At 43.7% G+C, this 16411-nt stretch overlaps 2 protein-coding genes and 1 long non-coding RNA gene across 6 annotated transcripts in view; 2 read left to right on the top strand and 1 right to left on the bottom strand.

Annotated features, from left to right (window-relative positions):
• Window positions 1–4161, top strand: part of LOC142587759 (protein-cysteine N-palmitoyltransferase HHAT-like) — a 50509-nt gene extending 46348 nt beyond the window's left edge. The window contains exon 12 of the mRNA XM_075698988.1: window positions 3960–4161. Coding sequence (XP_075555103.1) covers window positions 3960–4081 — 122 coding nt within the window. The 3' untranslated portion in view covers window positions 4082–4161. The remainder of the gene's footprint in view (window positions 1–3959) is intronic.
• Window positions 1–7624, bottom strand: part of LOC142587762 (uncharacterized) — a 55843-nt gene extending 48219 nt beyond the window's left edge. For 2 of the 3 annotated variants that reach the window (XR_012829617.1, XR_012829618.1), the window contains exon 1: window positions 7432–7624. This is a non-coding gene — a long non-coding RNA (uncharacterized LOC142587762). Of the gene's footprint in view, window positions 1–7427 lie in introns of all 3 variants that reach the window. The other variant, XR_012829619.1, reaches the window with a different exon arrangement.
• Window positions 7625–7841: 217 nt separating this feature from the next.
• Window positions 7842–16411, top strand: part of LOC142587758 (protein-cysteine N-palmitoyltransferase HHAT-like) — a 30186-nt gene continuing 21616 nt past the window's right edge. The window contains exons 1-2 of one of the 2 annotated variants that reach the window (XM_075698987.1): window positions 7842–8030; window positions 11181–11308. In XM_075698987.1, the coding sequence (XP_075555102.1) occupies window positions 7987–8030; window positions 11181–11308 (172 nt within the window). In that variant the 5' untranslated portion in view covers window positions 7842–7986. The remainder of the gene's footprint in view (window positions 8031–11180; window positions 11309–16411) is intronic. The other variant, XM_075698986.1, reaches the window with a different exon arrangement.

Genomic DNA, 16411 nt, shown 5'->3' with positions numbered 1-16411 from the left:
CGCCCGTAAAATTTGAAAAATACTATGTATATCCGCACCGGTGCACGCTACAGTCCAGTGACTTCAGCACACATAATTTGGCCACAGCATCAAATACAATAAGTGAGAAAGGAAGACGTTAATTGTGCTAAACTTGTATTCCAGGATACCTTAAGCAGCTTGGCTGCCCTTGGTACAGCAGTTCATAGGATTTGCCTACACCTGCGAAGTTTTTGCTAATGTCTCTTCGTTTCCTCAGACATGTACTCCTTCCTACGCCACCGAGCGTCAAAAAACTTATGTTCTGCCATGAAAAAAAAAATCCTTTATTAACACTGTTCTCGGGTTCAGAAGTGACGCTGCCGTGTTACTCAAAATAAGTCATTCGACTGGCTGGTGCAAGCAACAAATCTTTTAGCGGGCAGTACGGCAGAAAGATCCGTGACGATGCAGGGTGTAATAAACCTAACTGCACTTTTTTTTTCTCATCGAGAGAGTATCACGTAGATAAGGAGCCGCGATTCCCGCCCACGCCATCTGTGCTTTGTTTAGACAAATACGAACGCATAAACACGTTCCCTTGTTGAAATACGTATTTCACGACGCTCCTGCGTTTACTTTGAATTGCATGACTAGGTGAAAATCATCAGCTGGCATTACCTCTGCTGCCAACGTCACCTGCGCAGGATGTTTTATTCGAAAGGGTATCTTGGAACTGTGGTCGGGCATTTAGTAGGCTCAGCAATAGTGACATGAATGCACAGTGAACGATCCTGCAAGAGTGCCCACATTTCGGTTAATTTTGCCTTGTTTAAGCCTTTTTTTCTCCTCCAGTGTAGGGTAGCAGCCTACTTAACCTCCCTCCGTATATCTCCCTCTCTCGCTCTAGTCTCTATACACAGATATATATATATATATATATATATATATATATATATATATATATATATATATATATATATATATATATATATATATATATATATATATATATATATATATATATATATATATATATATGTAAACAACGTGGTTGGTTTATAGACCCTTCTCGCGGGGTAGTTTACTCTAGAGTTCTCGGCAATGAAACTGAGTGTTTGCCAACGCACTCCACTCTATTCACGCTGCCAAACGGAGAACGGAAAAACACACGTCCACCCTAACACACACTCAAATTTACGCCCTGTGTCGCCCACTTTATCGCCCAAGTATTACGAATAAGTGAATGGAATCAACGCACAGAAGCGTGGATAACGACAACACCAAGAACCCGTGAATGTTCGAAACTGAACGTTTCGTGATCGTCCAAAGAGTAAGCGAGTGACTAGCGATAATGCTTTGCTACAAGCTATCAGAATGTACGGAGTATGCATGGTGTCCCATGGAACTTGAGCCAAACAATTAAAATATGCAAATACAACCTAGCTGGACAGAACCAAGGTAATGCTGTTTGCTGTCGCTTGGGTATGCTCAGATTACGTTTTTCAGTCCCCCTAATTACATAAGTAGTCCTAATTAATTATAGAGCTTTTCAAACATAATAATTTGATTACATGTGTCAATGATGAAGTTGCAGAGAAACATGAAGACTCCCGATGCAGCTTTCTGTGGCTTGATACGTGCCATATAAGAAATTTTCCGAGTATGAACGATTTTATTTCCAGAAATACAAGAGTTCTGGTAGCTATCATAGGCTAAAAGCTGTCGGAAAAACAGCTTAACTCTGCCGATCGTTCGTAACAACGGATACATGGTGGCTGCATCGAAAATGGGAACATTGTTAGGCACCCGGAATAAATTAATTAGTTACATGATGCACAAAAACAATACCAAAAGTGATATTCAGACTAAGAGAAAACATATTTGGTACATGTGTGTAGAAATACATGTGTGTAAGGGCTACGAAATAGCAACACAATTGTATCTAACAAACAATAAAACAATCAGGGATCACATGTTTGCAAAATGGATTCGAAATTCCTTGGATGAGAAAGTATATGTACCTTCATTTATTTAAAATGTATGTTAGCTTGTGTTGTAATGGCTGTAGGCTATATTTATTATGAAACCACGGAACATACCACGTATCACTATTTCTCGTATTGGGAGACATGAATTCAGGGATCAAATATGAAGTAGACAAAGGCAAACTTACGCAGGCAGTATTTGAGAAGTAAAAAGAATTTAGAAGGCGAAAAGTGTAGAAATATTCTATTTTCATATTATGCTTGAAGAAAGCTGGCCACATTGTCTCAGGAAAACCCATGTTGTCAATGTGCCGAATCATGCTCACTTGCAAAAAAAAAAAGGATTTTCATAATATTCGTGTTTCCTGTAGTCGCTGGTACTAAGCTAGAGTAATTTAAGTGGAAAGAAAGTAAGGCATTCTAAATATTAAGTTTTTCTTTGGATGGAAGAAGATGCCGAAGTCGGGACAAAACACCTGTGAAAGCAGACAATTTTTTGCAGATACTTTCAACATGTCTATCCCAAGTTTTCTAGGAGCGAAGAAAAAATGACGCCTAATATTCTATCTTGATCAACAATTTGCAGTTCTTTACCAGCGCACACTAAAGTTTCATTACTAGTAAGAGCTTCATTTTTGCGAGAAGTAATATCAGTTTTCGTAGGGTTTATTTTAGGCACTTAGCGATTGAACCTTCAGATAGCTTTGTGAGTAGATCATGACATTTTCCCACTGATTCTTGTGAATTTGTACAAGAAACAATAAGAGTACTCTCATCGGCGTACACGATAAATTTTACAGTTGCATCGATATTAGTCATATCGTTACTGCAGAGGTTAAACTACATAGGACCGAATACGCTCCCTTGTTGCACGTCATTTAGTAAAGGAAGAAAACATGACTTCTCGTGTTTTTTACCTGATTGTTTCCGATCGGTAAGGTAAGACTCAAATAATGTCTACGGAGTACCTCTAACGCCCTTCTGTTATAATTTCCACTGCAAAATTGCATAACTTATACAATCGAACGCCTTGTTGAAATCAATGAATAGTGCCAATGTGAAGAGATTTCTTTCTGTGCTTTTTAGTACATGCTCCTTGAGTGTGAGCAGCACATTTTTCGATGACCTGCCTTTACGAAAGCCGAACTGAGCACTAGATAGAATGTTTTCTCTGTCGATAAAACTTTGCACGCGAGCAACAAAAGTAATCTTTTCTAATGCTTTGTAAAATACTTCAATTATTGAGATGAGTCTGTAATTTCACACTTCGTTTCTGGTACCTCCTTTGAAAAGTACGCTTACCCTAGTCAGAAGCCCGCGAATGCACGCAAAGTGCCTTCAGCGGCCAGTCGCCCGGCAATGTCTCATGCGGCTTTCCACAATGTCTCATGCGGCTTTCCAACTTTCCACTGTTGCGTGACGGCGGCGCCATCAGGGAGCGATGGCTCACACCTACTACGCCCGCAGCAGCAGAAGGTAGAGGGGGGAAGCCGGCTTGCGCATGAGGGTCGTTGGCCGCTGGTCGAGAGGGTGACGGAGCCGCGATCGGGAGAGCCGAGATGAGATGGGAGAGAGGATTAGCCTCAAGTTGCGCATGCGCTGCAGCGCCCGCTACCGAGTGAACGGTCTCAGTTGCGCCTCCTAGGGTAGGTCGGGTACCCTAAACAAATGGCGCAGAAAGGTACTTGTGCTCCTACTTGAGCGCAAACGTACCAAGGTGGCTACCATGAACACATGTGATTAATCGCTATGTTGCACATATGTGTGCGCTCACAAAGCATTGCATTCCCTGTATAATATGCCCTGAGTAAAGCGTTCTGTTTCGCTTTGAACTCGCATTGAATAGACACCAACAGGTATTCCAGCACTTCTTATGAAGTTACCGAAACCTTCGCTGTGTACACATTTCCACAGGGCACGTTGAATTTGGTGCATTTCTTACGTTGAGGTTTCCTCTCTCTCTTTCTCTCTCTCTCTCTCTCTCTCTCACTCCTTGTTTTTTTTTTTCTACAGGTTTCCCGTTCCCTCTTGTTCCTGTGCTGGTCGTGCTCTACATAGCGTGCTACATTCAGCACGACGTTGTCAAGTGGGAGACGTCTGCAAGATTAGGGCGAAAAAAAGAAGCTTCATCTTGACAACTGATAGAACGAAAATATTGTGTCAAAAATAACGCAATATTGGATTAATAAACTGAACTTCTCTACATTTAAATTGTTTCTGCTACACAACATCGCTGTGGTCTTTGTAATTAACCATTGATGGAAATACACTTATTAAGAATGTTTTCTGATTGCGTAACACCTGTAGAGAAGGAGAGCGAACCCCTCCGACCCCCCCCCCCCCCACTAAGAAACGGAAGTCTTTGACAACCAGCAAATACAGAGGCTCGGGTTACCAATTACGGAGAATTTCTAGGCCGGCTTCACGGGAAAATTCAACGTATGCGTCAACATAAAAAAGGGTCACCATTCCGGTTGCAAATATTCTCCAAATAAGAAAACTGCGGCACGGCGCAACTGCACACCTTCTATATAGGTAAATGAATTGTGCGTAAATCCGAAAGTTAACGGAAGTCTTACCAAAGGTATAACGCCAACCAATCGAAACTAGTACAAAATTACAATATTGATACATGCATATTGCGTGTTTCTTGCGGACGATGCACGCGGGTACCCCGACGAAGACGACGAACGCTCTCTGGCTCTCTAGCCTGAAAGCGTTAGCCAGAGAGCATTCGTTGTCGCCGATTTTCTTTTACGCGACGTGATTCTCCATGGCACTCCACACCAACTGCTCACTGACCATGGTCGGACATTTCTTTCGAAAGTCATCGCCGACATCCTGTAGTCCTGCTCAACCAAGCACAAGCTGACTACGTCTTATCATCCACAGACTAATGGTCTCATGGACCGTCGGAGTCCTTACCCTAACACACATGCTTGCGAAGTATTTCTCATCCGACCATACTGATTGCGACCTTGCCCCACCCTATGTCACTTTTGCATTTAATTCTTCGCGTTATGACACTGCCGGTTATTCCCCGTTCTTTCTCTTGTTCGGCCGAGAACTCGCATTGCCACTAGAGGCATCCCTTCCATCCGCCACATCAGCGACCAGCGAGTATGCACCAGGGCAGCCCGAGCACGCGATATTACCCGCGCTCGCCTCCTGTCCTCGCAAGAGAAGCAACGACGTTTGCACGATCGCCAACACAAAGACGTTCACTTTTCGCCTGGATCTCTGGTACTCCTGTGGTCGCCGGCTCGTCACGTTGGCCTGTCAGTGAAACTCCTGTCTCGGTACACAGGCTCATATCGAGTGCTGCGTGCCGTGACTCCAGTTACGCACGAAACCGCCGCAGTCAGTACCAATGCCTCATCTGCCCCGAATTCCACTGACGATGTGCATGTCGCACGCCTCAAACCATATTACTCTCCTGTTATCAGCGATATTTAGACGCACCGGGACGGTGCTTGCACCGCTGGGGATAATGATCCATGCATATTGCGTGTTTCTTGAGCACGATGCACGCGGGAGCAGCGACGAAGACGACGAACGCTCTCTGGTTCTAGAGTTGTCGGCTGAACTGGCCGGCGCTGCATTATCCTTTGTAAATATACTTTGTAAGTAGTCTCTAGTCCTTAATCCTTCGTTCGCGCAACAATATAAAAGAAGGCAGCGCCCCGGGTAAGAGAATTGGTTACACGGATGAGAAATTCGTCCTTATCAGGGACATTTCTGTCGCAAATAGAAAAGGAAGGCACGTTTTGGGCATATCATCATCATGCAGAAGAAAGAGAGGAAGTTCGGGAAAGCCATGCGGCCGGTCTCTGTTGTTTATTGTTGATGCCGACAGCCAACACTGTGACTGCGGCTTCTACTGTGACCGAAGCTGGTATATGTAAGACTGACGAGGCTGCACGCGTCGTCCGGAGGATAGCTATAGGGGCTTGTTGGCAAGGCATATCTTATTTTGCTGTAGCGCTTTGTGTGTGAGATCTGACTTTGTATTGTCCTTGTCGTTTAGCGCTGTGTGTGTCAGATGTGCTTTTCTGTTATCCTTCTCGTTCAGCTTGGGCTACAACAAAATATGTCGTCGGGAGATTAGCGAGGCAGGAACACCTTCTGTTTGCTTCCGCTCTTGTCTGCAGTTGCCCTTTAGCACAACAGCTCGAGGTTGGAAAGGGTATGATGCCGATGAATATAAGCGAAGTACGTCCTGTCAGCCAAGCCCTCAGATCAGCCAGCGCCATGCCAGTACTTTTGGAGAGGGTAGGAACAAGGTGGATTTCTTCTGTTGTCGACCAGGTATCATGGCAGTGTCCATGGGTCTGGTCTCTCACGCCCCCTGGAGACTGAAAGGACTGAAGGCTAGGACACAAAGCTCCTGAGTGAACCAGAGAGCTCCTTTAGTGCGGACGTTAAAGGTGTAAAAATACTAATAAATTTCATTTCTTTACGTCACCGACAACTGGCAAGCTCAAGGAACGTCTGCGCATCCATGCAGTCGCTATCAGTCATAAACCCATCTATAGCTTCGCTGTAGGTGCATGATAATGGCAGCCTAATTTTGCTAGAAATTGTAAGTTTGCTAGTTTTGTGCTTTAGCTTGATTTGATATGGTCCAACATTTCGTCGCTCCTCCCCAAGGCCGTGTCTCAATTGCAAATACAGAATCACCATGCCACATTTCGACACGTGTTGTGCTCGACACACACACACACACACAAACACACACACACACACACACACACACACGCACGCACGCACGCACGCACGCACGCACACACCTACACACACACCTACACGCACACCTACACGCACGCATACACGCACGCATACACGCACGCACACACACACACACACACACGCACACACGCGCACACACACGCATACACGCGCACACATGCACACGCATGCAAACGCGCACACACGCACACACAAAGCCACACTCGCGCGTGCATTGTGTAGCAATACCTCCTCTGGGTACATGCAATGATGAGAATTGTAAATGTTCTTCCATTTCCATCTTTCATAACGGGCACCCTTTAGAAGGCCTTTAAATCTAAACAGCTATGAACGATGGTGATGATAACTTCTAGGATGTGTCGGTTTTCTGGCGCAATATGTACATGACTTTGTTTTCTTTTACCCGAAGAAGTCAAACGCGAACAATGTTTCGAGCGGAAATTCAAAGTGATATTGTAATGAGTGAATCACACTGTTTAAATAATTTTTTTTAACTTTGATTTAGAACATACTGCAAATCTCAGGAAGGATTATTGCTGGAGGGTCACAAGGTCAAACAATAAACTTAATGAAGTCATCGTTTTGTCAGCAAATGAGTATCACGCTGCTGTTTTATTGTTAGTGTTCTTTTTTGTATTGGAGTTACTTTCACGTAATAAATGTCACAGCTGCACACAAAAAGGAAGTGCACGCGAGAAATGTCATTTTTTAAGAATAAATTATGAAACGTACTCACTACGAAAGCAGCGTAAATGTTTAACGGTGAGATGTTACAATTTCCACTGGTACATATACCATTTCGGGAAGGCCAACGGAAGTGGTATAAATTGTTTTATACGAGCTACAAGCGTCAGGACACGATTATGCTGTAGTTGATTCCCGCAGTTCCGAACGCTGCGCCGCGTTATTACACCTCGGTAAGCTTCATCCCTGACGCATCACCTCACATTCAAAATGCCGTTGCAAGATAATACACGCTGACCTTCCATCAAAAAAAAAGAAAACGACACGAACGATCACAGCTTAGCCACATGCGTCTATATTTTTGTGGAAGCTGATGTGCGTTTTCATTGTTTCGCTTAGTTTTCCTTTTTTTTTAGTTCTACTTCCACTTACACTTGTAAGTCTAAGCAATTAGAGTTCCAGGGGCCTGCCACGTTGGCTCGGTGCTGGGTGAGACATATGGGGACAACATGTGGTCTGGCTAATTATTAGACGCCAGGCTTCAGGGAATGATGAGATGTTTTAATCACAGTGCATTGACGACCACGGCTGCGGCGGCGGAACAGCCATGAAAGAGAAGCAGGCGAAGAGTGCTAACTCGAAAATCAACAGGTAAGAAATGATATTTAAAAAAAGCAACTTGCAGTAGTTGATATGAGAAATGGCGGAAATACAAATAACGATTACAACGAAGGCGCCGAATAAAACGACGGACGAGGGAAGGCGACACGGGACCACCACGGAGGCGCAATAACCACGTAGGCACAATTATAAGTTGCCCAAAACAAAATGGTTGCACTCCCCCTCGCTGCACCATTGGGCATTGAGCCGGAGATTGTCTTGCTAACAGCGAAGATGTAGATAAGGAAGAGATGCCGACTGAAATAGTGACACCAGCTAATGCGATCTTTAGTCATTTCTTCGTAGCTTTTGAATAGTGTTCCAATGAAAGAAAAGTGTAAAGCCATGAATACTTGGGCATTTATTTTTTTTATAACCTTACCTGCACTATACAGATACACCATATCGCAACTAGGGCGTACTGTATGTTAAAGTTTATCAGGCGTAACTTTCAGTGTCGCTCGCACTGGGACCTGTTCAGAAGCGCGCAGCTTGTTTCATCAGCAATGTCTACGACTAGTAGTGTAGGCAGGATAAAGCTTAGTCGGAGCAAGGAAGTGTAGAAAAGTTCCTCTCCGGTAAAGCGCCCCTATCTCTCTCTAACAAACCCATTCCGCATCTGCCCGTCGAAATCATATGCTATGAAGGTTCTCGAGTACTTTCGTCGCAGTCACGTGTCAAGTTCCTTTCAGAGCGCAGCTCTTGAGCGCCTGTTCTTGAGTTGAACGTCAGTGTGGCTCGTCGTACGCGGTGTCGTCGGCGAACCTGAGCGAACGAGCAGAGCGAAAGATGAAAGAGGAAACGGGGAGAGCAGCGGGGGATGGAAAGCGAAGAGAGCGCGAGGAGGAAAGCCGGTGAGAAGGCTACAGTGAAAGCATTAGGCGGAAAGTGGAGGAGGAGGAGGAACGTATGGCGAAAACTGGAAAAGAAAAGCCCAGTGCCGCTCTGCGCCGACGATGGCTACGAGATGGCATCAGAGTAGAGCGCGTCGTACGCTCACCGATGGCGTCGGCAAGCGCATCCAACGATACTATGTGTGAAAACAAAGCGCTGGATAAGCGGAGGCCTGTTTGAGGCGGCTACTGTGGATAAGTCCTACGCGTCACCCACGTGCTGCCTCTCGCAATCTTCCGATTAGCGAGGCACTCGCGCCACAATTCGCTCCATTTGCAACGTTTACTCCGCCCCAGCGAATATATCGGGAACAAATTAGGTTATTTGCGCCGCACTTTGGCTAAGACCTCCCCGATACTAAACTGATATTATATAAAACGTTAATTCGCCCTGTTCTAGAATATGCGTCTGTCGATCGTTTCCCCTACAAATTACGTGTAATAAGTTCGCTCAATGACGGTAAAAAAATAAATCAATTTCATTTGCCAAAATTACAGCTGCAGTTTCTCCTGAACACCGGCTCAACAATCTTTTAACATTGACCCATTGCTTTCAGATGATCGCATTGAAGCCTTAAAATTTTATGTGCAAATATACCATCCACCTCTGATCTTTCTGATTAAAACTATGTCACATTTACTAAAGCAAGTTGTACCGTCAGCTCCCACGCCTTGAACAAAACACCTATTTATGCTCGTACTAACACATTCAAATACAGCTTTTTTCCCACGTAGAATGGAGCTTTGGAATTTTCTACTTTATAACGTTCATTCGCTATCACTAAAACATTTTGCAGTTACGACAGGTAAGCAATTCGCTAACATGCAAAGCGCTTCTTCTTCGTCATTCATATTTTCTCCATGTGTTTATTTTAATGTGTAATGTAGAGTAATGTAAAATGTTCCCACTCCTGCTATACAGCTTTATATTGGGTTGCAGTATATGTAATTGAATGAAATAAAACAATAAACTCAAAACACGCATACCGCTGCGCTGAAATTCCGCATTAGGCAGTATCGTAATCGTGGGTTAATTTTTTTCCAATGCAATAACAATGTTGAACAACTTGCCGCAAGCCGTTGAGGCCTGCTATACGGCTCAGCCATTTTTAGGCTTCCTTGATGCGGTAGGCTTTGCGGGCCTATGCACAACGTATTTACTGGGTATGTAATTCTTGCACGTACTGGTTTTGTTGTTAGTTACTTTGTGTTTGTGGATTCCTCTGAAACCTTATACTGACCGCATAGAGTCATTTTAATACATTATGACGCAAATCTCACGGTCCTCCTTTCTATTAATTACTTACATGTCAGTCCCCCCTGCAATAATGCGGGTTGGCCGCAGGAGAGCGTTCCGTAAAAAAGTGAATAAATAAATAGGTAAATAGGTAAAAGTTACTTTTGGACTTCAATTCGTAAAAGGGCTTTTTTTAAAGAAAAGAAGAGTAAAGGGGACAACAGCCCATTGTTAGGGCAACTTCGATGGCGAATTTCTCCAAACAGGTGTAATCCTGGAAATTCATTCAGAGTGCATAGGCCTTGCAAACTCAGGAGCTACAGTTCGTAAATTGCAATATGTGCAATAAAGTAAATAATTCTAAAGATAATTAGTGGATTCTTGTTAATTAGTTGCATGTCTAATTCCTCGTGCACGTAATGTCCTCCTCTCTATATAATCCAGCTCAAGGACCAGGGCTATGCTATCTGGAGCAGGCAATTTTTAAATATTGCATGATAACTTAAACAATGTTCACCCTGTATATACCGGCTGCCCCACGTAACTTGAGCCAAACTGTAAAAATATGCAAATGCCATGTCGCTGAACAGAACCAAGCTAATGTCGTTTGCCGTCGCTTGGAGATACATAATTATTTTGCATTCCACCTAATTACATAATTACTCTTTATTAATTAATCAACTTCTCGAATATTGTAATACCTTATACAGATGAAAAGTGTCAACGAGGGAATTGTAGAGCAACATGCAAAGCTCCCGAAGCAGCTTTCTGTTGGTCCAATACGTGCTACATAAAAACTTTTTTCCAAGCATGAAACAAGCACGCGAATACACGAAAAATTTTCGCGCGACCGGCCGCTCGAGGTATGTTGAATGGCTTGTGTACATATATTTATATCAATGGAGATGTTTCGGGCAAACCGCAGCCCACCTGGGATTCTTGTGTTGCGTCCCCTGTCATATAACATATAACAACGCTTGACACATTTTCGTAATAACATTCTCCACGAAGAGACGCTGTGACCGCTGGAACGGATGTGCCTTCAACATGGACGTGGGGACTGGAAAACGTGTACCACTGGACGGTGACTTTCGTAGCCTTCTCGTACATCATGTGGCGGTTCGCTACCAACGAAGAGAGTAAGTGAAAGATGGTGGAAAACAATGTAATGGCGAAGGTTCGAATGTTTATTAACCCGTTCTAATAACAATCACATCTTTCATCCGAAATCGGCTTCTTACATTCGATGCATCTTTAACTCTTCCTCTTTAAACACAACGACTTCATTAACCCTCTATTGCATGAATTATGAAAAAGTCATTTTAAAAATTATTTTTTCAGCTTTTATTATTGATTGAAAGAACAAACACATATACAAAAGGTTTGAGAGTTATAACGACTGTATTAATAAAGATACAGCTTTGTGCCAAATATGGCACACCATGAAGATGGCCGAGCGCTCTTGCTGCCATGGGCGGAAAACAAAGCTTCACGGATGGTGGTCTTTTTAGCGCGATGGGTGGAATGAAATGAAACAGTTGTTTGCGGCGTTCAGGCACAGATGGATGTTGCACGTCCTCTATCTTACCGACGACTTGTTTGTGCAAGCTGGCCACTTACATCTTTGTTTCTTCTCATCAAATTCTGGCCAGTGGCCGACTTGGTCAGATCGGTCGTCTTTGGATGGCATTGCGACCACTGGTCCCTGTGCTTTTTTTACTTGAACCTGGAATTCAATGTCTTGACTAGAAGGCCTTCCTGGTCGCTTGTTGGGTAGGCACTTGTTATGCGAGGTAAGGCATTCTGCAATTTCGGCTTTGAATTGAGCCAGCGGCAGTACTTGTTTCTTGCCAAGCTACTCCTGCACCCTCCTGTACACTGTTCATCAAGGAGCCGCATTACGTTTCATCTAGGAGAGACCACGCTAACAAAATTAGAGCTTATCAGTGCTGTACCAATGCGTTTAAGTATTCCTTTTTTCCTAACACGATTAACGATTGGAATGAGCTCCCTAATGAAGTGATGGCAGCTCCTAGTTTTGAAAATGCTATTGAGAACTATATTCTTTGATTGTTGTGTTATTCATCTCTGCACATACGCTACTCTTTTTTTGTTAGTTAGTTACTTTGTTACTGACTTTGTTACTGACTTTGTTTCGTACTTTGTTAGTTTGTATCCCGTTTTTGCGAATTTCAGTGCTTAAACTATGTTGAATTTACTGATGTATTCTCTTGATGTTGCTGAATATATTTCCATTGTGGCCATCTGTATTTTAACCTCCCTACGATAATGCCGTACAGGCGATGTAGATATACCGAATAAATAAATTAATTAATTAATTAATTAATTAATTAATTAAATAATTAATAGCCATGCTGCTACTACCGATAAGTCTAGCTTATGCGTAAAAATTCGAAAGTGCCATTCCTTCGACCTGATGTATATGCGGTAAAGTCCAAGCTGTGAGTCCAGCAGGTCGACCCCGCCCATGTGCCTGTTGTGGACCTTTACTACGCTGGGGCAATCAATTTCGCGAAACTCCTTGGCGGAGGTAAACCAGCGCTTAGTCTTTTGGACTGGATCTCTCCCAACAAAGCTCGACAGAAATGTCACGGCGCGGTTATCGTACCACCGCACACACGATAACTTCACGTCATCTATCGCGCTTGTAAGTGCCTCTGAAGCACCACGTCCTTTACATTTCAGTTCCTTTTCGCTTTTCAGGCGACAGTTTGGTAGACGATTCGCCCTCACCGTACCGATCGACAAAATTCCATTTTGTGACAAAGTGACCTGTACCTCCGGGCTATTGAAGAGATGGCAGCACGTTACCATATTTTGTCTTCCAAGTTCATAGTGTGCCAAATATGGCGCACACCGATTTCGGGTTCTCTGTTGTAGTTGCAGACGAAATTGAGAAAACTAATAACTGGCTTGAATTGGGGAGACCAAAAAATGTGCCAAAATAATTTTTCTTTTTTTCTGCGGTGGAAATTTTCAGAGAAAAAAAAATACCAGTTGCTCGTGTTTGCCCCCTCCGAGTTTCACGTCGCATCGCAAAATCTACATCACCTCTGTTTTGCGTATCGCTCAAGGGATGGCAGCACTTGCCCATAATTAGTGCGCATAATTATGAGCATTATTCTGACGGTATCACATTCTCAACTGGGAATCTCACACACGTGAAAACAAATGGTAACCGTTATGTGCCAAATATGGGACGCCATGCAATAGAGGGTTAAGTTTGGTGCAGTGATCGCCAAAAAAAGGCTATTTCTCCATACCCGTAGATTTAGATAGGTGCTCCTGAGCTAAAGCTTTTTGTCAAGCAAGGCTTAGTTGCAGGCAAGCTGCTATTTCGTGATATGTATAACGGAAGCGCGAGGGGGACGGCGGCGATGACAGTGCAGAATTTAGAGCGTGTCAGTGTCTGCCCTGTCGTGCTCCGCTTCGTGCTTTCATCTACTTGTTATGTAAATATATGAACAAAAACTCAGCTGATGTGTTCTTTCTTTAATAAGTCAACGCTTTACCGGCCACTGTGCCCCAGTGGCTATGTAGGTGTGCTGCTGAGCACGAGGTGACGGGTTCGAGTCCCGGCTACGGTGGACGCAGTGGGTGCAAAACGCAGCAACACTCGTGCGCCGTGCTTTGGTTGCGCGGTAAAGAAATCCAGCTGGTCACACATTATTTCGTAGCCCTACACCGTGACGTGTCTCATCACGAGCCTATAAATTGAGTTTCGAGACGTTGAACCCCGTACTTTTGTTAGTTATCATTATAAGCTTTTATATCTTTAAGTATGTGCGTCACTAATGCACCGCACCAACTGACGTATGCCGCGCCCGTGCATGGGTTTATTATTACGTCTCTACTGATTGTGTTAATCACCTCTATGTAACACCTCCAGAAAACGTCCTTTAGAGGTAACCTGAAATAAAATAAATAAATAAATAAATAGTGCTTTCAAGAGAGCTGCAGTCGTTGCATATATATATATATATATATATATATATATATACGAAGTTCAATTAGCTGAGCATTGCGGGCGCCATGTGGAGGTCGCGAGTTCGACACACTAGCCGATTTTTTTTTACCATACCGCCACTTCACACGCGCGAATCTCTTTCTGAAGAAATGTAAATGTTTGCTTAAAAATGCAAAAACCACCTCAGAATGACAGAAAGCTGAGCTAGTTGGTAAGGATTCATTATGCAAAAAAGAGGTGAGGCGTGCAGACAGGACACAAGAGTAGAGAAGTGGGCAACACGGCGTTCTTGTTGCCCCCTTCTCTACTCTTGTGTCCTGTCTGCACGCCTCACCTCTTTTTTGCATAATGAGCACCTCAGCTCTGCTGACACGACAAGACCCCAAAAGGCGATAGCACTCCTGCTTTAATTGTTTCATGCCTACGCTCGACCTAGCCCGACAGAGCCACGCGCATGCGGTGTTGTGTTGTGCCGGAGTGCGAGGTTGAATATTAGATGTCGGGCTGTTGGGGTCGCATACGGATGAGACCTGTAGGCGGTAACGCTTTCCGTACGAAGATTTAGGTTCACAATAGAGAACCTCAAGTGGGCGATATTAATCGTGAGCCCTACGCTAACAGCTCATCTCAAAGACCTATAACTTGTTTTGTGGAAGGAAAACAAAAGGATACAAAAACAATATCAATCAAAACGTGAATGAGGATTACACGGTTGCAGAGCCGCAAATGATTCTGCATAACCGGTTATACCTATAAAATGCATCGGATATCATTGTTTTCTACCATGCGGTGGAATAATTATTCCTTTCTTAAAGCGCTCATTTACCTTCATCCATGATGTGAAATACGCATCAAAAGTGAGACCTCTTCCAATATTTCTTGTGGAATTCGTCAACAAACTTTGGGAGATCAGTTACACAGAGTGAAAGCTTATGCGGCGAAGCTTGTACTTATCAGAGAGTTATCATCGGGGAGATAAGGTAGCAAATTCATAGCCTCCTGCTCTTACAATAGGGCGAGGTAGCGGAGTTTGTTAAGACGCATTTCTACTGTGGTATGCCAAGCCCATAAAAAAAAAAAGAGTAAGGCAAGAGCATGTTGACACAACTCTGCGGTGAAGGTGGCAAAACGACACGCCATTGTATTTATGCCCTAGTCATTCTTTTCTCGGCGCTCTATACTACGCTCTAACTGCTTTTCCTATTACCTTGCCATTGAATGTACCGGCATTATATCTAGTGGATGTTATCCTATGCTCGTAGAATGGAGTCTTCGCATATGTAGGGGCCTTTAATATTATTTCGTTAAACCCGACATATTTCGACTGGCTTTTTATATTTCATGAATCTCTTTCGAAAACCCCTGGCGTAAGTTTCACAAGCTTGCGATTCCACTTATACCACTGCCAATCGTCAAAGATTTGTTCGTTCTGCCTTCATATACACGATTTCTTTCAGTATCGATTATAATTGCTTGCATAATTGGGGTTTCCTTCGTGGTCATGTTAAAGAATATCGTACTTCGAAATCAATCATTAGGAAAGCCCGGCCACCACGCCACAAAAGCCGTTCCCTATAACAGCCCATACAGGAAGTTACAGATAGAGAAACAGATACAGAAACAAGGCAATGCTCTCTGAAACGCGCACTCTACTAGACGCGACATCGAGGAGCCCGATGAACTCCAGCAGCATCAAGTGTGGCTAAATGTCGTCTAGTAAAAAAATAAAACGCTTCCTTCTATTTCTCTTTCTTTCTCTTAAAAGACAACATTACGTCAAACTACATGATTACACTTCGGCATTGCACTCATCACTACTCTCCGCATGTCTTGCATGAATATAAATTTGAAAAATAATTAACTTCTTGGGCATTACACGCCATAACGACGATCTTATTATCAGGCACGCCACAGGGGGGGGACTCAAGATTAATTTTGACCACCTGGGGTTCTTTGACGTGCACCCATTGCTCAGTACACTGGTCTTTTCTTTTTTCTTTTCACTCCCATTTAGCCTCCATCGAAACGCGGCGAGGTTTGATACTGCGCCCTTAGGCTTAGAAGCGCAATGCGATAGCCAATACACCTCCACACGAGGCTTACATATATTTCAGTCTTCCCGCTGTCGTAGCCTATCGTATGCCAGGAGAGTCCGGCATGCTCCGTATTTTCATTCGTTAGGCGGTTGAAGACGATAAATCAGAGTGAGGCGGCCGAATGAGGTCATACTTGTCTTACGAAATACACAGTAGAT

Source organism: Dermacentor variabilis, chromosome 7 (genome assembly GCF_050947875.1).
Source record: "Dermacentor variabilis isolate Ectoservices chromosome 7, ASM5094787v1, whole genome shotgun sequence".
Classification (NCBI taxonomy): Eukaryota; Metazoa; Arthropoda; class Arachnida; order Ixodida; family Ixodidae; genus Dermacentor; species Dermacentor variabilis.
This window is presented reverse-complemented; position numbering and strand designations above follow the sequence as displayed.